Source organism: Perca flavescens, chromosome 20 (assembly GCF_004354835.1).
Source record: "Perca flavescens isolate YP-PL-M2 chromosome 20, PFLA_1.0, whole genome shotgun sequence".
In the NCBI taxonomy this organism is placed as follows: domain Eukaryota; kingdom Metazoa; phylum Chordata; class Actinopteri; order Perciformes; family Percidae; genus Perca; species Perca flavescens.
The window spans coordinates 21,138,469-21,162,600 of NC_041350.1; the positions used below are offsets into that span (position 1 = coordinate 21,138,469).

Here is a 24,132-nt window from a genome sequence, read left to right on the forward strand (position 1 = left end):
CACACACACACACACACACACACACACACACACACACACACACACACACACACAGGGATCTCTTCAGATCTTATAGAGGCTTGACTCTACCTCCTGCCACCGTGCAGATCTAAATAAGGCAGAATAAGCTATATCTAACAGGATAAGCCTTATTGTAACACTCGGGCTGCTTCGGCCCTTTCAGGCTTCCTTCACCCTGAGAAGACTTAAAAACGTCCGGACATCAGTGCATGACAACATACTGTACGTCACTAGTATTTCTAAGCTCCTATAGACTTTTTAATCCCCACACGCACATTTCAGCATGCTGCGTTATGCAATGATTGATGATCAGATCTATTTGATTCTAGCACTTCCTGTGTTCACATATTTGAATATGGCATCCAAGAAATAAAGTATGCAAGAAGAGGCTGAGCTCATAAAGCACTTTCAGGTCTCCCCACATTTTGTATCTGTCAATCAGCTGGCGTACTATGCACCAAAGTAAAGGACTTTGTTCACATAATAAACATGAGGGATTAGGCCAAAATAGTTACTACAGTTCTTTTAGATTGGCATCAGCCTTTCTCAGTCCCTCCATCTCGTCTGCTCTACGAGAGAAGGATTCTTTTTTTCCAACAGTTCCTCTTGGGGTTGTGCAACTGCTCAGCATTAGTGCAGCGAGCATGCAAAAGATGGACTCGTACAACAACAGCTACATCTGTATGTGTACTCATTTTCCTCCGCTGATTCTCTGCGGAAGGCAAACCTCCCTGCTGTACAGTGCTTCATCTCTTTCTGTATTCCTCTCCCCTCACGAGACAAAGAAAGCATTGAGGCAAATCTGTTTCTACAGCTTGTGAATAAGAGACAGCAGCTTTGTTTTGCACACACACACACACACACACACACACACACACACACACACACACACATATGCGTGTGTGACAAATACAGAACAAAATGTGTTTGTGTACGGACGGATTTGTGTATCCATGTGTGCATGTGTGTGAGATGCCTGCGTCATGCGTTCACCATGTGAGTCGCTCTTGTGTAGGGCTTTAAGTAGTGAGTAAGAGCCCTCTACTCCCTCGTCTGTCTCCGCTCTCACTCTCCGGGGCCCCGAACACACAACCAGAGCTCTGCTGCTGCTGCCGCTGCTTCCTCCTCTGCCACTGCTTCATCTCTGCTCGTCGCCCAACAGGTTGCTCTGTCAATAATGGATGCTCACAATGCACTGTATGTCCATACGTTTGAAATCGGAGATGCATTCAAATGGAGACAAACATGACCACAAACACCTGCCTATCTATTATTCCAGTAAAGCAATAAAACGTACATGAAGATTTTTTTCCCCCTTCTCCTTCACTCTTCTCTGTCAGTAATCTCAACATGTATTTGAATAATTGCTCTGTCCAGAATTGCCATATTTTGTTGGGCTGCTGGGATAATTGCAGGTGAGACATGGAGGAGATACAGAGCAGCAGTTCAGAAAAGAGAAGTAAACACACACACACACACACACACACACACACACAAGTGACGTCTGTGGTTGATGACTAACACTGTAGTGACTCCTGTACCCTCGGTCTTTCTTCATGGTCTACTGGAATAAAGGTTTCTGTGAAGCTCTAAATATTCTCTCTGAGCCATAAAACATGGACAAGTATTCTTTATCCAAACAGGACATCACTGCTCGGTGTTCAAATTTCCATACTTATAATAATAATAATAATGCGTTATTGTCTAGATGTGAATAGATTTATGGTCCTTATTCTATTGCTTTGTTATTTTTAAGATGGGAGTTCTTTTAGGGCGCTTTTACATGGCAAAACAGAAAACAACATTTTTATGTTGCAGTGTGCAGCTGTTTTTGGACTCATCTCACCATCTAGTGGTAGTGCATATGCTGTTACATATTGGGGCTACACACACTTGTGTAGATGCTTCCTAATAATTGAGATCACAAGAGGTCAGTAAAAACTCATTTGTCTTCACTAACATCAGTGCATATGAGAAAATGTAGATTACAATGATAATGACAATGAACATATGGTGCAGAAATACACATCTGAATTGCTTTATTTTCAGGAACACAAAACAAAAGACAGTGAACGTGCGCGCACACACACACACACACACACACACACACACACACACAGACAGAGGTAGAGATACAACACAGTGAGGAATTAGAAATTATAACTTCACTTTATAGATTTACAAATACAATGTAACACTAAAAGATTAAACTCATCTGAGGAATAACACTACTTAATTAAATAGTACCATCATTTGAAATTATATCCGTTAATGGTAAAATGGTGAATGGAAAGCATTTATATAGCGCCTTTCTACCTTACTGGACAAAGCGCTTTACAATTTGCCTCTCATTCACACACCCATTCATACACCGATGGTGGCGGAGCTGCCAATGCAAGGCGCTGGCCTGACCAACAACAACAACTTGACGTTCAGTGTTTTGCACTTCGACACGCGGACAGGAGGAGCCAGGGATCGAACCGACAGGGATTAAAGCTGTCACCTTGTTTGTGGTGACCTCACTGTCATGCTACTTGTTTTTCTGTATCACTAGTCCACCTAGTAGATGTAGAAATATTATTCTTCTTCTTCTTCAACGTTTCCATACAAACTATTCCTGCAGTACTGCATAGGGCAATACAAATGGATCCATGACAGCAGGGATGTATGAAGAGTATTCTTATTGGAATGTTTTTTTTTATTGAATGCACTTAACCCTGTCTTGAAAAGCAGCACCACTTAGATCCGTATGCAACACTTGAGACTTCAACAGATCTGGTCCTCATCCTCATGTGGCTCCATCCTCATCCTCCTCTTGTTCTGGCAGGCTGCCGGGACAGGGCTCCATGGTAACAGCGACGCCCATGCCGCTGCGTCCAACGGGCATGTCGGTGACGCACATCCATTCATTTCTCTCTGGACAGTAACACTCTACACTGGTCAGGAAGCCAAGCTGGTTGAAGCCTCCTGGATGGATGACACACACACACACACACACACACACACACACACACACACACACACACACACACACACACACACACACACACACACACACACACACACACACACACACACACACACACACACACACACACACACACACACACACACACACACACACACACACACACACACACACACACACACACACACACACACAATTATTGAGCCATTAATAAACCAATTAGGGAACTGTTCAGTTCATCGTTAAGCTATTTATTTGTCAATTAATGAATTTAGTGCATGATTTTAAAAAGGGAAGTTTTCATTTTTCAATTTTCAATTGATTTTAATGCGGTTTGTTATTTCATCCCGATCAACATTTCTTTTACCTGCTGCTGATCTGTTTAGTCTTAACATTTGAACCATGCTTTACTCTATTTAATTAAACAACACTGAGACATTAAGCCACATTGAGCCTGCTGACCTAACTGTCTATCAATTAATGGGAATTATCTAATTACTTAACAAGTGTGTATTATTATTGCTTCTACATGCATACATTTCATATAAAATGACATTTGTTCTTGGGCTCACCAGCATCAAAACTGCAAGTCTCAAAACATATACCAGAGATGTTAAAGGTTTATCTAGTAGAGACTGATTAACAAATAATCTTCTTTTAACTCATAAGAATTAAAGTGTTTGTGGTAGTGACTGCACACTCAATGAGAAGGTACAATGAGCTTAAAGACATGAAACATGCACTAATTAGGGATGGCACATAAAACAGGCCAAACTTCAGGCAATCAATAGTAATCAATACAAACTTAATCAAAAACGGCATACTAAAATACCCGGGAGCGACACACACGAGAAATAAATAGGAAAAACAGATAAAATAGTTTAATAAATGAAGAAATTTGATGCAATTAAATTACATAAAGAAAAATCTGATAAAAAGGAAAAAGAAAACAAATCTGAAAAACAATAAAAAAATATATAAATATACTAAAAAATACATTGAAAAAACAGCACGTGAGGAGCCCAATGAAGTGAAACACATTAATTAGTGTTAATAAAAGATCATTGATCATATATTTTGTTAGTGTGCAATCACTACCACCCTTTTTGTCATTGTCTTACAGTTGTGAGCACCTCTAGCTCTGCATTACATGCACTGTGCAAACCCACTCCGTCTTTTTCATTTAAAGTGCTCATATAATGCTCATTTTCAGGTTCATAAATGTATTTAGAGGTTGTACTAGAACAGGTTTACGTGGTTTAATTATCAGAAAACACCATATATTTGTTGTACTGCACATTGCTGCAACTCCTCTTTTCACCTTGTGTGTTGAGCTCTCTGTTTTAGCTACAGAGTGAGGCATCGCACTTCTGTACCATCTTTGTTGGGAGTTGCACATGCACAGTAAGTACTGCTAGCTAGTCAGTAGCAGAGTATGAGGGCGTACCACGCTAGCAGCTAGGCGAGCATTATAACGTGTGTTACAAAGTGACATGTTGGTGTCTGAAGTAAAGTCTGGACTACAATAGAGCTGTTTGGAGCAGTTTGTGAACAGTGTTTTCTGTTGGAGATGGTAAGTGCCTTTGGGGTGGAGTTTGGGCTTTTTCACTTTGTAAACCTATAACTAGCACAAAAAGATATATAGCACAATCAAGGAAAGGGGAAAAGCCAAAAAGCATAATATGAGCACTTTAACTCATGTTATATTTCGATTAGTGATGTAACTGACCGAGGACAAAGATGCGTCCCTGGTGGACTGTGACTCCGTGTGCACTGCGGCAGTACTGCATGGAGGCCCTGGGCTCCCATTGGTTCCTGGCTATATTGTAACGCTCCACAGAACACAGCTGGCTCCGTCCATCATACCCCCCTATTGCATACAGGTAAGAGTTCACACACACCAATCCTGCACAGACAGACAGAGAGGGAACTTAAAGGAGTAGTTCGACATTTAGGCAACATTTCTTATTTGCCTTCTTTCTGAGAGTTAGATGAGAAGATTCACAGCTACAATCAGGAGATGTTAGCTTAGCATAAAGACTGGAGGTAGGGAGTGGAACAGCTAGCCTTGCTCTCCATAATCAATACATAGTATCTCATTAGTTTAATCAGATTGGCTCTCATTAAGACAGGAGTGCGTGCACACGCACGCACATGCACACACACACACACACACACACACACACACACTCACCCAGTCCACTGCGATTAGTGCTCATGGGTGCCAGCTGGTGCCAGGTGTTGGTGTCAGACTGGTATTTCTCAGCAGTGTTCCAGCGGTTCTGCCCATCATATCCCCCGACCACATACAGAGCCCCCCCACACGCCGCCACTCCAGCACCCAGACGAGCCACCGACATCGGGCAAACTAAGGACCAGCGATTCAACTCTGGATCCCACCTGCAAACCAAACAGCAGTTGTGCAGTGCATTCAGTCAGTGTGATAATCTGTTGACAATTCCTAATGTCGTTACACATTAGTCAATTAAAATAATCAAATAAGTGTATTAGTGCTGCAAAACTTAGAATGACTGAGAGCTCAGTGGCTGTGTGAGGCAACCTTCCCAATCTACACGAGCAGGTCAACTTTAAGTGGATTAGGTTAAACTGGCAACCATGTTTGGTAAGTATTGACAAGCTTTATTTGAAGCTAAAGAGGTTGTAACACCACTGAGAGCACACAGAGACAAGAAGGTCCACATGATTCTGTAGTCCAACAGACGTCTCTAAATACTAGTCACGTTTTCATGTCCATGGTGTTATGGGAAAAAAAGGGGTTTAAAGGTCACAATAGCACACTCATATCTGTCCATTATACAATACAGTCAGGAGACGGTTAGCTTAGCATAAAGACTCACTGGAGGTAGAGGGAAACAGCTAGCTTTGCTCTGTACAAAGGTAAAAAGAAATCTGCCTACCAGCATATAATGCATGTATGTTGTATATTTAATCCCTACAAAAACTAAAATATAAAAAAATAATAATAAGTTCTGGTTTTATGGGGGGTTATGTGCCAGAGTATTTCTTGGCAGGATGCAGTGACTGACCCGCTGTGAAACCACAAAGTGTTTTCAAGTTTTATTAACGCTTTAACGCAGATTAAATAAACAAAATACAAAGTGCTGGCAGGTGCATTTTTGTTACATTTGGACAGAGCCAGGCTAGCTGTTTTGGCTTTGGTCTTTATGCTAAGATAAACTAACCCCCTCTTAGTTTCATATTTAATGGACAGATATAGGATACAGATACAGTTTTTAATTAATTAATCCTCTTATCTAACTCTTGGCAAGAAAGCAAATAAGGGTGTCTCCCAAACTGTTCCTGTAATCTTGTTCAAACCATTACTTTAATCCTAGAAACGTGAATGCAAATAATGCGAGGTATAACAACAACAAAGACATGAATCATGATGAGGCCGGTTGGACTGCATGCTCACTGGTTAATGATTGAATCAGTTCTCGGCACTGGGTGTATTTCAGCTGGAAAGTGCTGATAGGAGGGTGGCTGATATTACATCATCACCTGCCTTCAAAGTGCCCTTGAAAAGCACTAAATGCACGTCACTTCTTAAGTCAATGTACTGACACTGACCCTGTGCTCTAAACCCTGAAATTACTACATGCAGCAAGGCAAATTCCAATGATAAATAACAATACATCATGTCAATTTAGCACACTTGAACAAGTTGGTATGGCTCCCTGTTGAATCTCTTACATGTTGCTTGGATTCATTTGGGAGGCATCCTCAAGAGCAGAGCCTTTTGTTGCCAACCATTGTTACTATAAATGGTCTAATCTCCTTTGATGCGTTTCACATTGAATTTTCATTTCAATTCAGTTTAATCAGCTTTTATTATATTTAACAGCTTCTTCACATGAAAAGACATCCAAGTGGCGTCTGATAAGTTCTTAATTCTCCTGTGGCCAGCATCTTTTAGAAATCTATACAATACAATATAAAAAGGGATTGAGGTTTTGTTTGAAACACGCTTCAGAAAAGCTAATAGTTTCAAAAGGATCATCATCATCATTTGGCTTGTCTTGAGTTTTGTTCTCAATTGATTGAAACTGATTAATAACAGCATTGAAACTCCTCCCTGCTCGGCGGCGGCGGCAACAAAGATGTAAAGCATTCCTGGCCAGATCGACATTCCTGAGAAGTCTGTCTCAACATGTTTTGAAAGAGCCCGTGTTGTTGTCTAATTAGGCTAGGAGGAATACCTGCAAACTTCTTGACTGCTCTTTAGGTTGAATGGCAGCTATTCATTTCCTCTCTCATGCCATTATCTATACTTAGACTGAGGTAAATGCACTTAATCTAGGATGTGTGCATAAGGGGAGGAAATCCAGGCTCATTACATCCATTCTAGTAAATAAGATGTCATTAAAATCAAATTACTTCTCAAGGGCCTAGTTGTATAAATAAATCCCCACACACGTCTCACCTCTCCACCGTGTTGTGATGCGTGGAGCCCTGGGAGCCTCCGACAGCATAGATGCAGCCGTCCACCACGCCCACCCCGACCCTGTTCCTGGGGATGTTGAGAGAGGCTCGCTGGCTCCACTGGTTGGTCATCGGGTTGTAGCAGCAGAGGGCGCTGGACTCTGTGTTGTTTTGAAGCGACAAGTTCCTGCCTCCAACCTGAACAGAGATTATATTGATCTGTTAAAGCTATAGTGCGTAGTTTCAGTCGCCCCCATGAGGAATTCTAAGTAATGACAACAACACTGTCGGAGCAGCCACATGATACAAGCATTCCGTGATCGCGCACTAACCCCACCCCTTGCTAGTAGCCAAGGAGGACACAGAGGATTAAAAAAACATGGACTCTTCAGAAGAGGTCATTATCTTCACTTGAGTTTCTGCGCGGGAAAGTCGCCGGACGACAAAATTTTCTGAACACAGCCAGACTGAGAAATACGGAGAGAGTTGTGTGGAGCTGATAGTCTTAATTAGCTTTGTAGCAACTAATTTGGCAATGGCTTGAACGTAACGGACGTTCATTAATATCAAAACGTTACACACTAAAGCTTTAAACTTGTCAAAACAAACACTAATCCCTGTAGGCCTGACAGGTGGAAGAAGAAGAGCGAGAAAAAGGAAAGTAAAAGTAAAATAATTAAAATGTTCAAAGTGCACAGTGGCAAAAAAACTAAACCAGTGTTTTGAATTTAGTCTTTACTATGATACAATATGATCTCTCTTATATCATATTGCATCATAAAATATGTCTTTTAGTGTCATTTTGAATTTCAAACTCTCTGTGATCTGTTTATAATTACATTTCATTGGTGGTATGACACAACTGGTGCAACTTACAGTGTAGAGCAATCCAAACAGCGCACAGGCCCCCAGACCACTGCATGCGGAGCCCATGTCAGCCAGCTTTAGCCACACATTCCTCCTGGGATCATAAGCCTCCATGGAGGCCAGGGAATGCTGCCGGTATCTGAACAGAGACAAGGAAATGTTAAGTTTACTCTAAATGTTCTCTTGATTTTAGATGCATTCTTTGAAAAAGTACATACAAGTAAACAGTACAGAAAGACCCACAAGAAAAGGCCAATGGCTTAATTTGCTAATACATGTATGCATGCTTGGTGGGGTTGGAAATATAGTGGTATGCCAGTCAAAAACAAATTGCACACCCTGTTTGTATCTGTGCTTTTATACCAGCCATATAACAAATTACCCCCCCCCAAAAACCTAAAAGAAAAACTGAATAACATTACAATCTAGAAACTCAAAATAGCTTAAGCAGCACAAACCAAATGTTCGCTAGTCAAAGGATTGCACTCAAAGAAGTGTATAAATTGGAGGTAAAATCCTAATGGTAGTTTGAAGTTTGCTAACCCACCTGCTTTATGATAGAGGAAAATAGGTCAACATGCAGTATGCCACTATAAATAAAGGGCTTACAAAAGAGGAGGGTGCATACCTGAACCCAGAAAGCAGGGCTCTCTGTGAAGAAGAGAGTGGATGTGACCTCTAACAGCCTCTGGGTGGCAGACTGAGACACGTTCTGCCTCCATGAGGTGCTTTTATGTGGACATGTGTGCCGTGAACGCAGCTCACTCATTTACAGAAAGTATGTGAGCATTGAAGTCACTAGCACAAGTGCAGTTTCTGATGATCAATATAAGAGGAATATGTCCCAAAATATTTTGTTATGTCCCACAGTGTCTTGAAATAAGTTCACAACTGGTAATGAATTGCAGAACAAATTCTTGCTGTTGAGAGAACTACAGTACATGAGATAAGTACCCGCCGGCCACATAGATGAGTTGAGTTCCACGGTTAGGTGCAGGAGCCAGCTTCCTTAAAGTCATATCCTGGAAGATTTTAGACAGGAAGTCCTTACAGGAATTGGCCTGGAGTTAAAAGAAAGTGTGGACAATTAAATGAAGTAAGGCAAAGGTAACTATTGGAAAACAGACATGTCTTTCTTATCTATGCGTTCATTTCCATAACAAGAAAACAAAGCAAGGCAGTAGTTTACCTTGCTGAGGATGGGGCAGGACTGGAGCTGGTTCTTTAGGAACTTAGGAGGCAGGGCGTAGATATGAACCGCATTCAGGAGGGCATGCAGGTATGGGGCTCTACCCTCCATATCCCAGCGGACCCAGTCTGTGCAAGCTTTATACACCTGACATGGATTTATTTAGACATGTTAATATGGGGTGTGTTATGTACATCTAGATAGACTTTTGTCAGAGCATTGATTAATGGGATTTGTGCTATGTCTAGCCTTTTTAGCATGAGCTGACTGTTGTGTGACTGTTGTGTGAAAATAATACACATAAAAAAATCAAGACTCTTAACTTTACAGACCATGAATTTCAATTACTGTATGTTTACTTTTACCTTTTCTGTGTCTGTAGTAAAACTTCAGGTTGTTAAAAAAAAAATAAAAATAACAAGACTTGTGTCTCTAATAAATTTATGGTTTAACTGTTGGTTTTTCCAATAGGCATGCACAATAAAAAAAAAAAAAACATCTTACAATAACAGTACTATTTTTGTACTTTGACCCAAATCATGCTTGCAATTTACTAATGCAATTCAACAACCAATTGCAAAAAAAACAAACAAGAACAAACACGAGATATGAGTTCTAAACAGGGTTTTCAAAAAGTTGGAACATACCACGATTCAGTCAGTCAATTATTTTATTAGTTATTTTAATGCCACACACCTCAGACTCACAGAGCACCTTGAGACTGTCCTGACTGATGAGCTCCAGCAGCTGGCAGTGCGAGAGGCTGAAGAACTCATCTTCTTTAGTCACCTAAGACGGAGAGAAGGATGGTCAGATAAAAGGCGTCTGACTATTCAATATGCACATTTTAGTGCTTTTTTTCAAATTTCGTTTTCTTATGGAGGAGTATTATTTAGTGCAGGGATCTTCAACAGGAGGTCCGGGACCCCTAGCCGGTCCTCAGAGTCAATGCAGGGGTGCCTCCATATAATTGTTCATTTTTTACAGTTTTTTCAAAAATTAAAAAAATCTTAACATGAATTGAACATATCATTAGCAAATACAAATCCCCACTGCTTACTGGCCTATAGGTAAGGTGGTCACTATAGATAGCCATCCACAGATACAGTTAATCATACATGTATGTGTATCATTAAAACATGATTTATAAAAATAATGCCAACAATTATTAGGCTATTTTAATGTAATAGTTTAGTATTCTATGCCAAAAAAAGAGGTATGTATAGAGGCTTTGGGCCACCCTACACATTATTGTAGGCTCAGTTTAATATGCAATTTCATTTTAGACAATATTTGTAGTAGGGGGGCCCTACTCCATCTCTTTTTCAGTTAAGGGGACCTTGGCTTAAAAAACATTAAAGACCCTTGATTTTGTGATAAATGTGAGCTGCTAGGTAGGTGTTAGAGCCAGGAACTATAGAGAAGATACACAGACACAGAGGGAGCATTCACACGCTTACAGGGTAGATGTGTAAAAGAAAAAGAGACAGAAAGATAGCTAAGAGAGAACATTGGCAATGTACTGGCAAAAAGTAGGCATAAAGTACTGGTGCTGTTTTGCAATGAAGGTGCCAAATTACCTGACCTTGATTCAGGTAACTATTGTTGACTGTAGCTGTACTGTTCACACAGTTATAAGCACAGCAAGATATAAAGCACCAATGGGATGTGCTGATGATAAGGCGATGTCTAATTAGCTATGCATAAAAAAAGGCATTTAAACTGTAAGTGTTCTGTAGCTTCTATTGTGATTTACTGCCTGCTATCTGCAGTCTAAGTACAGTTAATCAACATCTTCAAGATCTAAAGACAGGATGAAAAGTGCTACAGCTTTGCTGCTGACCCTATGCCTGTCACGGGCTTTGGTTCAGGCAGAGACGGCCTCACAGTCCGACATCAGTGCTGAGCTGGGAGCACTGAGAGCCTCGGTGGAGGAGCTGAGGTTGATGGAGCAGCGATGTGAAAGCAATGTGCAAGCTCAGGTGAACACAGTGAAGGAACTTAGAGCAGAGCTGGATGTGACTAAGACGGAGTTACTTCACTACAAAGAGCAGGCAGAGAAGATGCAAAAAAAGCTTGGTAAATATAATATGAAATTACACAATGACAAAAATGATCACCAATCTTTTGGAGGAAAAATGGGTCGTTGGGTCATTTTTAACTTGAATGGTTGAACATTTTATTATTTTGGGGTCATAAAGTTGCAGTCGATTCTCCTTCTCCTGACCAAACAATCTACAACTATCACCTGGTGTGAGCAAACTCGAACAAATGATAAACATAGCACCTGTACTTTTCATGCCCTATTTTCACAGATGGATCCAAAGTGGCCTTCTCTGTGGCTTTGACTGAACTCGTGGGACCCTTCAGGGTTGAAACTACAATTATCTACCCAAAAATCATCACGAACATCGGCAATGCTTACAACGCCCACACAGGTATGCCTTTGTTAGAATGTGTTTTATTTAATGCAATGTTATTTCTCTATTACTTCTTTGCCACCAATGGCCAGGGTTGGGCCCTGGTTATCTGATCAGGGTTCAACCCTCCTTTTGGAAATTCAAACCAACCCAGTCAACATGGGTATAACCCTGGTCATGACAATTCAGAGATCTCCTGGGTCACAACCAGGGAGCAATGCATAATGCACAATTACCGTATGTGCTAGAAATGGGCGGGGCTTTACACATCATATTCAGTGAACATCCCAAACTCCAGTCCAGCTGCATACCACAAGAGCTAATGTTTTGTAGCTACTTAAATTCGTCATTGTACAGTAGAGAGAGAAATAAAGGTTATTGTTTGTTAGCGGTGCATGATTCAGAAAATGTCACAATTCGATTCAATATCGATTTTTAGGCTCAAGATTCAATTCTAAATCGATTTTCAATTCAAAAACGATTCTCGATTCAAAAAAAATTTTTCACAGTATGTAAATGTAGTTACTTTTCCCATGTGATTGCAGTAGACATACAATTTAATAAAAGAATTAATAAAAAAAAATATGATTTTTTGAATTCTATGAATCAATTTGGAATCGGTAGAGCTTGAATCACGATACGAATGTGAATCGATTTTTTGCACACCCCTATTGTTTGTTTCAGAGTAAGTACGTTCTAAATACACATAAATAATTTTAACACTTAACAGATGATTTTGTGCAGACTGATTTTTCCTCCTCTGCATTTCATTGCAGCAACTGGACAAGGAAGTAGGATGCTCTAGTATCGATGTCCGACCATTTTAAGACGAGGGGAGAACATTTATCTTTGTTTGATATCATTAAAGTTGGGCTTTGCTGTCAGCTTGATGAAAAAGGGAGAGATTTGCGCTACCCGGCAGCCGAACTGAACTGCAGGCTGAAGACCTGTGTCTCGAGCGAGAGAAGGGAGTGAGAGGGGCGGTGCTGAGCGATTTAAACTTATTTTCATACATTTACGTTCCAACGCTGGGTTTTTACAGGCAGTTATGCAACACTCCACTACCGCTCTGCAAAAGTTGACTCGCGGAGTTAACTTTTGGGACGGGCAGATGTCTGGGCACACTGTCAGTGGACTGTTCTCCATAGGGAATTAATTGAATTGCTCTGCTCTGCTGTTGTTGAAGCTGCCTGTGAAAACCCAGCATAAGCACAGTGAGACAAAATCTATGTTGTTGTTTTTTTTTTATTTTTTCAAATGTGAGACAAACTGTGATGACTGCCCCGCTCTCATTTCCAACCAATCACATAATTCGCCCCGCCCAGGCAGTTAATCGAAACATTGAAATTGACCCTTCTCCTAACCTGATCTAACCCACCCCGCAACCTGGGTTGCAAAGCCGTGTCAATCAATGAGGGTTAACCCCGGTTGAGCCCTGGGTGTGAATGGGGTATCAGACATGAAGGAGAGAAAAGAGAAAAAGAGATTATTCTGATTACTATGAGACTATGACAGCTGGCAAATTATAACTAAGCTCTGTGTCTGTTTCTTTGCACCACAATGCAGGTTTCTTTACAGCCCCCATCAGCGGCGTCTACTTCTTCAGGTTTAATGCTATGGATAGTTGGAAAGGCAGCGTCATGGGCGCAGCGTTGTACAAGAACAACCAAAGAGTGCTTCTAAATAATGCCTGGAATCACTGGGAGGACACTGAGCATGTTTCCAACGGAGTAGTTCTGGAGCTCTCTCAGGGCGATGTAGTGTACATGCGTCTTCCTGCACGGTACGGTCTCACTGATTTTGGTGAACAGCACTTCAACATTTTCAGCGGTTTCCTTCTTTTTCCCATGTGAGAGCATGGGAGGAGTGTGTTAGAGGTTGCATGTTCCTCAATGAAAAGCACCTCAGTTTCGCTCCAAAAAAAATACTGCATGTCACATGTTGGCTTAACATAAGTAAAGCACATATGACAATAAAATAAGCTTCTATAAAAACCTGACTTGACTATATTTCAAAAGGATAACTTCTGTCTGCATTTCCTGTGTTTGCACCTCACCTCATTGAAGTGTGTATTGACATACTCTCGACTGCGCTGGTGCAGCTCTGTGCAGCCGATCTCCTCGGCGAAGCGGGCGATGCCGATGACATTAGCAGGCTCCAGGTGCTTAGTGAGGAAATCGCAGCATGCCTTGGCCACGTCCTCCATCTGATACCTTGTAGAGGAGAACAGAAAAAGGAGGAAAAACTGAATTAAATATTGTATATTCTCCACCTTAAAGTATTATTCGAATGCGATTTTGATGCATTTAATTGGTAAATCCTAAAAGGTAAAAAAAAAATAAAAAATAAATAAAAAGGAGTGTAAGAATGAATAAATCAAGGCGGTGTGTTTCTGTTTAAATACTGTTTGTGTACCTCATAGCAGCCATGAGAACGTGCAACACACACTTCTCTCCCACTGTGATGTGGGAAGTGTAGGCAAAGTCAATAAGTCTTCCCACCACCTGCGGGCAGACATCGCGCAGGGTGACCTCCGAGGCGCGGCACTCTTTGAAACTGCTGGTGAACATGGCTCTGAAGTAGGGGCTACAGGAGGCCAGCACCACCTTGTGCACCTGAAAAGAAACAAACATGCATTTGGTTATACAGAAACACTGCGCTCAGCCTGACCGATATAGGATTTTTAAGGCCGAAATCGATACAAATATTTGGTGATTTAAAAATCCGATATATCGGCTGATATATATTTAAAAAAAAAGAAATTCCAGAAACGTGTAAAAAACAGATTTCCCTAACATTAGTTATTTGTAGTTATTTATGAGTCCTCACTAAAATAATATGATAATGCAGTTTAAAAAATAAACGTGTTTGTTTTATTGTCACAGAGGAACATCAAAATATATTAAAGTTCTGAGAAATAAAAATGTATAAAAATACAAACTTAAGATATGAAACTTAAAAGTCCTTTGAACAAAAACACAATAACTGTTGCCAACAGAGACGTTGTAGAGTGCCCTATGGTGGGCAAACCAACCATGCAACGCCAACACTCAACATGGTTGAAGGGTGTTTCGTCCGTTTTTATTTTATTTTTTAAATATTAATTTATTGGCCATTATAAATGCCGATACCGATAGTTTGGAAAATGCCTAATATCGGCCGATAATATCGGCCCGCGGATATATCTAATTTTGAGGGTGTCTTACCTTGAAGTCCACTGTCCTTTCCTTGTATGTGACATGTAGCACCAAGTCACACAACATCTCCTGCCGTCTGAATTCCTCCATAACCTCCAGGGATTTGGAAGCGTGAGTCTCGACCGAGTAGTCGAGATAGCCGGACCCATGCATCGAGGGAACCGCGATAGCCGAGAAATCAGAGTCGCGTGTGGGACGTTTCTTCCTTGAAGGACAATTCATTCTGGGAGAGAGGTAGTCCAGATTTTCTTTGAGTAACTACCTGTTCAGTCTTACACAGTTCAGAGTTTTTAGTTCTTATCCCATTGGGGTCAGACTTTCAACAGAGGAAATAGATTTGGACTTTGCATAGGGTCCGGTGAGCAGATGCCCTTAGTTCCTCCATTTTGCCTCAAATTCAAACACACAAGTCTATTCAGTAAGTAGACATTTCCCAAGAAATTAGGAATGTGAACAGCGTAATGGTACTATCCATTGGTGATCCCGGCCACAGCCAGCAGGCAGTGCAAGCAGTCCAGTGATAAAGCCAGTTGCCACATAAAACACGTTCAGCTCATATGTTTCTCTGCACAAATATGGCGGGTAAACAAACTTGCAGACTGATGGTGAACCACATAACACTCCCTCGTCCACAGATCCAAGCTCCAACATGACTGACAGCCTTTGAATCAGGATCAGACAAAGCACGAGTCAAACCATGATCATTAAATCGCTGTTGGTCCAGATTTGACAGGTTTCAGAGTTTTGAAAGTGATCCACTCTGACATTTCACAAAGTCCTCCACAATTTAGTGTTCCACAGAAAAAAAAAGGGAAGTGGTTGGCAATTGGATGTATAGCCTGGCAGGGATTTCTTTATAACTCCGTGTGATGCTTATCCTGCAAAAAACACACACAAAAAAACAGCTTAAGTTAAGACAGATGAGAGACTTTTAGTGGTTTAAAAAGAAGCTAATGGAATCAAAATCTCATGTGTAGGAGTTTTTTCCCTCATGTATGAATGTGTGTGAGAGTCATAAACTCAGGGTTTCACTTCCTTGCAACTTTAACAGACAAGAAAATCACAACTATTTTGATAACCGAATAACCATTTATTTGATAGTACCAGGCTCTCAAATGTTAGAATTTCCTCCTTTTTTTGCGTTATAAATTGAATAATTTGGGGGTTTGGAATCATTAGTCGGACAAACCAAGACATTTTATGACGTCACCTTTTGCTCTAGGACAATGTGATGGCCAATTTTCATTAATCTAAAGACCAAACGGGTAAATTGCTTAATCAAGAAAAACTGCAGTCCGCAGATTCATCAATAATAAAGAAATCAGTATTTACAGCTTTAGATCACAGGACCTCAAAGAGCTGGTTCAGCCCTTTAAACATTCAATTGATAATTTGGACCAGGACCAGAGGTGTCAAAAGTATTCACATTCAGTACTCAAGAAGAAGTATAGATACTAGGGTTTAAAAAGACTTCTGTAGAAGTTGAAGTATCAACTCAAGTTTTTTACTCAAGTAAAAGTGTAAAAGTACTGGTTTCAAAACTACTTAAAGTATAAAAGTAAAAGTAATGCCATTAAGGACAAAAGCTTAGGCCGCACCACAGGGGCCTATAGTGCACTACTCCACCTCCACAAAAACAAAATTTTTCTAAAAGGCCATAATGACTATAATGTTATATTAAAATGTTAATGTTGAAAACTGTGGGAGGCACCCGTTTCAGCCGCATTTATGCCCATTGAAAATGAACGCGTTTTAGTACAATGCAAATACATTAAAGAACCATATATGTGTACTACTGAGCATTAACATGTTTCATGGAGTGGAAGATATGATGACTAGTTGCCAATAAGTATTGTAATTAGCTCGTGGTAGGGTGCGCAGAGCTTGCAGCACATTCGAAAGGAATTGTTTTATCATCCAACCATTTCGAAAAAACTTCTTCCAGGTACGGAGGATGTAGAAGGGTTGGCTGGTCTTCCTGCCTACCAACCTCTTCGCTGGTACTTGGTTGGGACATTTCACTTAAGTTCTCTTGAGTCTCTGCCACGGACATCTTCGTACTAGGCTACATACGTCTGCTATTTGTGATTTGTGTCATGTGCAGGTGCGATTGATCACGTACAAACCAATAGGGTTTCGGAATGGTATATGTTTATACTTCTCATCCAACCACAATCAAATTCACTCTATCCGGATGGTGCGATATATCTGGATAGGTTTTTGGTTTTTTGGTGCTTTTTGGAACGATGACAAGCCGGAATGAAAACAAGCGGAAGTAAAATAATTACTCCAGTAAAAGTAGATACCCAAAATTTCTACTTAAGTAAGGTAACAAAGTATTTGTTTTTCGTTACTTGACACCTCTGACCAGGACCAGTTCAAACTCACTTTTCCCTCCTCACTTCTTCAAAGAGCTATGCCTAACATCAGACTGTTAATAATCACAGTCAGAGTGTGTGAGTCACAGAGGAGTGACTGAGACTCCGCAGACAGCAGCCGGCTGATAACCATATCCAGAACACACATTCACGCTATTTAAAGCAACACAAAGTATGAATGAATTCCTACCAGACACCAGAAGCTGTCGCTGACCAACCGCTCCACTGTTTCCCTGAATCACACACACTTCTATGTTCCTACTTCTTTACTGAAGTAACGAAAACAAGTAAACAAACAAGTAAAGAAACAAAACCACTCCCCTATGTCAGAGCATGCTGTGTCATCTCCGTGCTGGCAGGATCCTGTTTGACCATCTATCTCAACTTAGTAAGTATCAAGAAAAGAACACGCAAATAACAATGATCTGCCTCTGGCGTATTTCTACGTTCATTGTTGATAATCCTAAAAGTTAGCCTAGAAATCTAGACGCACCCAAGCAGCAGCAAATGTAATTTGCAGCCAGCTCCGTTGACTTGCGAGCCGGAAAAATCAAACTCTAGTCAGGCCAATCACATTGTGTATAGAGTCGGTGGGCGGGCTTAACATAATGACGGCAGAGTTGCGACGGTTCCGCGTGAATTCCTTGCTACTTGAAAACAAAGAAGATGGCTGCTGCTGCTGGCAAACAGCGGTCTTTCGAATCGGCTTTGGCCGCGACTCTTGAAGACTTGGAGTTCAGCTTTTCTTTGAGAAAAGAACAAAGAACGGCACTGAAAATTCTTAAAAAAGGAAGATGTGTTCGGAGTTTTGCCGAACGGATACGGCAAAAGTTTAATCTACCAACTAGCGTTGCTCGGCCTGTTTGTAGCGCTATCCTATTGCGTGCAGAGGGAATTTGAAAGACAACCGTTTATCGCGCCCCTCGGATTGAGCCTTGCAAATGTTGAGTTCCCAGACCCAACATCTTGATGTGGGTCTGGCTTGTCAGGCTACCTAAAAGTAGAACATGTATAAAAAAAACAAAAATAAATAAATAAAAAACCAGTCTCACTGGATTCTTGTCAATTAAAAAATTACTAAGTGCAAGTAGAACACTCTCAGCAGTTAACACATAGGCAAGTGTCAACTAATTACCAGAGCTAATGACTGATACTGGATTTTAGAGATCGGTATGAATAGATTTTAGGATTGAAACAAAAAATTTGTTATCACTACATCAGCTGACCTTTGTTTTTTAAGACAATTTGGGAAACATGCTCGTTCACTTTCTTGCTGAGAGTTAGATGGAAGATTAACACCACTCTCATGTGTGTACATTAAAGTCACAGTCAGGAAAGGTTATGTTAGCTTAGCATAAAGACTAGAAGCGGGGTGAAATAACTGCAGCTGGAATTTTGGTATTCTGAAGCTACACATAAAATGTCTCTTTGAATCTATGCAGAGAATGGTGTTGTGGGTAACCGTAGATTGCAGAGGTTCCACACTGGCTGCGGGCAGCTAAGACTAGGATAGCCATTTCCCCCCGATTTGTTTATCTGTGTTTTAAGCCCCCAACGTCTCGGCACTAGGATTAGGCAATGGTTATGGTTAGGGTTAGGGTTAGGTGCCTTGAAGTTGACGGTTGCAGCGCTGCTTGGAAGGAGGCGTTGGGGGCTTAAAACACCATTGAATCCCCGATTTCAGTCTTTATGCTAAGCTAAGCTAACCATCCCCATGATGTAGCTTCATATTTAATGGACAGACATGATAGTGTTATCAATTTTCTCATCTAACTCTCGGCAAGAAAGCAAAGATGTATTTTTACCCAAAATGCTGAACTATTCCTTTAAAAAGGAACACGCCAACTTATTGGGAATTTAGCTTATTCACCATAACCCCCAGAGTAAGTCGATACATACCCTTCTCATCTCTGTGCGTGCTGTAACGCTGCCTGACGGTTCCAGCATTAGCTTAGCCCAGCACAGCATACTTTTGAAACCTCTGATTACAGCACACACAGAGATGAGAAGGGTATGTATCGACTTGTCTAACTCTGGGGGTTACAGTGAATAAGCTAAATTCCCAATAAGTCGGCGTGTTCCTTTAACAGAAACACTATTGTTAAAGATGCCTGAATTGGTTATAACAAATGTGACAGCATGTTCACAAATGTCAGTGCTCTGTAATAGAGACATTGCACAAACATTCTGTATCTTTGGCAATTCTGTAATGCAATGTCATTTAGCCACAAATCAATACCTATTCTACTATTGAAAGGCATCTAGAAATGTGGTCAGACACAATATCATACATTGAAAGCAGGCAGTTGCTAGCATCATTTGTAAATGAAAAAACATAGTATGTTTTTTGTTGCAGGTTCCTGATTAGAGTGTTCAAGATTAACAAAGAGCCTCAATTCTCTTACACCTATTTTTGAATTAACATTTGCAATGCTTGACCTACAAAATTCCTGGAAATATAGGATGTTTAAACACATTTAACTTGTCCCTTTGCATAACACAGCCAACCCAGAGCTTGTCCAGCAAACATTACATATCTGCATTCCAGAGTGTCACTCGCTGCTACTGCTCGAGGCAGAACAAATCAGCTCCTGAGTTGGAGAACAAGGAAAGACTTCTGCTACACAGCCTGTTAGCAGTGCATTCAAATCAATAATAGCAGACCCTTTTCCAACAGTAGAGAGACAAACCCTGATCCTACTAGAGACAAAGCTATACTTGGACCGTTTGAGAAAGAAACAGTTATACTTACAGCAGTTTAGTGTTACATTTATAACCATTGCTTTCTTTTCCGTACTATCAGATGTTTTACTGAGCAGAACACAAGAACGTTATTGCTGGTTTGGCCTGAGGGAGTGCAGCTTTGCAGAGTTGCACAATCAAATCTGTTCCGTCACCTCTTGTTCTAGTCAGTCTGCCTGTTTGCTGGTCATATGACCAAAAGTGTGAGACGAAAAGAGCGGGAGAGTGATGCAGAGGGAGAGAGATTATGAGGACAACATGTACAGTGAGCAAGGGAGAGGAGAAACAAAGTGGGAGAGGGCAGGAGTGAAATGAACTTAGATTTAACTGAAGGAAGATCTTAAAAGGCGAGGGAGGAAAGGAGAGAAAGGCAGCAAGTGTCATTACAGTAGAGCACAGTTTTCCATAAAGGGCCATTGTGCTTGTATATATCGGCCTGTCCTACTCTCCTGATCAGGCTTTAAGGGGGTTAACAGTGAATGTGTAAACACAGTGTGCAGAGCTTGGCTACGATATAAATCATTGCTCAAGCCTGCAGGAACACTGTGAGAACACTGTGACACAAGTTCTGACCAGTTTATTGATTTCAGCTATCAACGCTTGTTTGACCAAGATCCTGACTGTTGGCACCACAGGTGGTGGGACTGTTTGGTTTTGTCTAATTTATTTTTCAAATGGCTGTTTAGAAGTGAGACGAGTAAGACCATGCAGACTAATAGGGCGTCATTAATAATAATAACAACAACAAAAAAAGCATCTGATTCAATTCAGCTTTTGAGATACTTAAAATAACAGAAAAACAGAATTACAGAAGAAAATCATTGTGACTCATTGATTTTGGCATCATGACTGTTTGTTTTTCATAAATCACAGGCCTGGCTTAGCGCGTAATTTATAAGAGAAACAAGAGAGGCGGCGGGAGGGAGAGTTAACCATTTACAGACTGTTTCTGTTGGCAGATGGTAGACAGAAGAGCACAGCCGTTTGGGAACACGGTAGCCTGTGTAGTCAGCTTTGACCTGAACATACCACATACAGGACTTTGTATAAGGAGTGAAGACACTCCTGCTTAACCTTTGACAAAATGTTGAGCTGTAATGACCACACGTTTTTTGCAACGTCGTAGGGTGCAGCGACGCCAGCTCTTCTGCCTTGTCATCATTCAGCTGCCCTAACAGCTGACTGGGGTCAAAGCTTTCTGATGACAGAAGTGGGTTTTTTTGTATTTCGTATTGTAGGATTATTAAATAATATAGGCCTAGCTGTTGATATCTGGGGAATTAAAGAGTTAAAAAAGCCTCCTCTGAAAACATCTGATGGTCGAAACTTCAGCAAAGTGCTGCACACTAAACATTGTAACCTAAAATTACAACTTGAAATCGAAGAATTAAAAATGCACAATGCTGCCTCCTGACCACAAACTCACCACATCAGAAACACTACAGTCACTAACCAAACAAAATTCCTTCCTTATCTGGAACGTGAAAACGTGCGAGTACACAAACGTTTGAGAACAAGCTGACCAGATATGTGTATGTATTGACACATGCATTGCAACACATTGTTTTTTTCTAATGTTCTTATTGCATTGTGTTTTGTATTCATGATTATTTTCATTAATTAATCTGCCACTTATCGTTTTGATTAATCAATGAATTGTTTGGTCTAGCTATATAATCTAAAAACAATTCCGATAACCAAGTTGACATACTTACAACACTTGTTTGGTCAGACTAACAATCTAAAACTCATGAGGTTTGTTATTATTATTATTATTATTATTATTATTGAAGAAGCAAGAACCAGTCAATTTCTTTTTTCTTAAAAAAAAAGACTGTAAAACCTAAAACTGACTGACTGATTAATAAACTAATTGTTTCAGCTCCAGTTTCTTTGTAAAGTATAATTGTATCCTCTTCCTTGATGATAAATTATGTTTTTATTTTTCAGCAGGGAGTAGTTGTATTATATCTAGAGCTGAAACAATTATTTGATTATTGAAATAGGCCTAGTTAGCCTAATTGATTATTTGCTTTTCATTTTGCAGTTTCCCAAAGCAAAAGTTGCTCCTTTTGTTTCCAACATTAAAAAAGCCCAAAACGTAATTTGGAATGATATAAGGGAAGAAAAAAAAAACTGCTGCATGTGAAACATACATAGGCTACATGTATGTATGTATGTATGTATGTATGTATGTATGTATGTATGTATGTAGCCTATGTATGTATATTTTTAGGCCTTTATTTCCACAGGACAGATGAAGGCATGAAAGGGAAGAGAGAGGGGGGAATGTCATGCAGCAATGGGCCGCAGGTTGGAATCGAACCCGCGGCCGCTGCGTCGAGGAGTAAACGTGCGCCTTCTCTACCAACTAAACAAACCCGGCCACATAATTATTTTATACTTTTAATCGATTATTTTATCGCCTAGTGATTTAGTTGTTTCAGCTCTTTAAAGTGTTGGTTTTTCACGAGGATGTTTATTTGACTCTACATGAATGACAGACCGTGAACTAAACACAATGAGCTGAAGTTTCAATTCCCCCTTTACGAGTCTGCGCACTACTGAGGAAACAAACTGAAAGGTCGACAACAATTGACAGTATAAACTACCGGATATCTTTGATGTTAAAGCGACCACTTAGCATAAACACAACAAATGTCACTCACTCACTCACTCACACTCACACACACACACACACACACACACACACACACACACACACACACACACACACACACACACACACACACACACACACACACACACACACACACACACACAGACGCGTGCGCGCGACAACAACAACGTTCAAATTATTTTTTATAAAGGGCGCGTCCACCCAGCAAACGAAACCGACACTTTTGACTTTGATTTTAACGCAGATGTACTCACCTAAAGCAACACGTCAATGGCAGCCGTTAAACGCCATATCACATGAGAACAACACAGGAATCACTTCGGGGAGTTCCCGCACGACTTGTCCGACTGCAGGAGGTCTTCCCCGGTCGCTGGTTGAAGCTTTCCGTCCCGTCAGGAAAAGCAGCAGATCTGCCACTCTTCACATTAAAAGGCTAAACGAGCGGAGCTGTGAGTGTCTGCTGCTACTGCTGCTGCTGCTGCTGCTGCTCTGCGTCGCCGCCGCCGCGGGCACACTTCCAAAGGGCTGCGGTGGAGGAATGTATATGCATCAACGTGACTTTGCAAATCTGGAGTAGGCTACACTGCGACCGGTCGGGCAGTAAGTTAGAGACCTACATGGCAACAAGTCAGGGGCAGCATTCCTCACACGGAAACTGAACTTTTGCCAGAAATGCAAGAATTATTATGTAACAGTTACACTGCTGAAACATACAGCACGATCTCTCTCTCTATCTCTCTCTCTCTCTCTCTCTCTCTCTCTCTCTCTCTCTCTCTCTCACACACACACACACATACACACACACACACATAGGAAATCCACACCAGTTCATTTGAATGATGATTCATGAAGACTAAATAAAACAGTCTCTGGGTCGGCCCATTTCATTTCTGCCCTGATGAATCATCTCTTGGCTGATGGTGATATGTCAATACAACAAATAGTAAATCCTGTAATGAAATTTAGGGATTTATGTAACGGGAACTTTATCAACTGCTTAAACTATATCCCATGTAGGAAACTTAAACAACAAGCAACAATACTGAGTATAATATAGTCACAGTTGAATTAGCCTACTTTTCAGTGCCAGTTTTTGGAGTGGCACAACAACAAGAAGTAGGCTATTTCCCATTTTATTATTGTATTAAGCTTTCAAAAGACCATAATGTAACACAAGATAATACCATCATTGGAAATCAAAAACTATAAGGTAAAAGTAATTATTTACTCAAGGTCCTCTTACTTAGTTTTTCTGGTCTTGGGTTG

At 40.7% G+C, this 24,132-nt stretch overlaps 1 protein-coding gene across 6 annotated transcripts; it reads right to left on the reverse strand.

Moving 5' to 3' along the window:
• Positions 1-2,035: 2,035 nt before the first annotated feature.
• Positions 2,036-23,585, reverse strand: keap1a (kelch-like ECH-associated protein 1a). Of its 6 annotated transcripts, none has more exons than XM_028565999.1 (12): positions 23,121-23,585; positions 15,115-15,983; positions 14,324-14,523; positions 13,965-14,121; positions 10,185-10,277; positions 9,489-9,635; positions 9,254-9,360; positions 8,309-8,438; positions 7,434-7,630; positions 5,184-5,389; positions 4,719-4,895; positions 2,036-2,988 (listed from the first exon to the last, which is right to left on the reverse strand). In XM_028565999.1, the coding sequence occupies exons 2-12, from the start codon at positions 15,325-15,327 to the stop codon at positions 2,810-2,812; spliced, it is 1,806 nt and encodes a 601-aa protein (XP_028421800.1). In that variant the 5' UTR covers positions 15,328-15,983; positions 23,121-23,585; the 3' UTR covers positions 2,036-2,809. The 6 variants fall into 6 exon arrangements, with proteins under 6 accessions (XP_028421800.1, XP_028421802.1, XP_028421806.1 ...); XM_028566001.1 differs by lacking the exon at positions 23,121-23,585 and adding an exon at positions 20,236-20,371; XM_028566005.1 differs by lacking the exon at positions 23,121-23,585 and adding an exon at positions 17,977-17,997.
• Between the last annotated feature and the right edge of the window lie 547 nt (positions 23,586-24,132).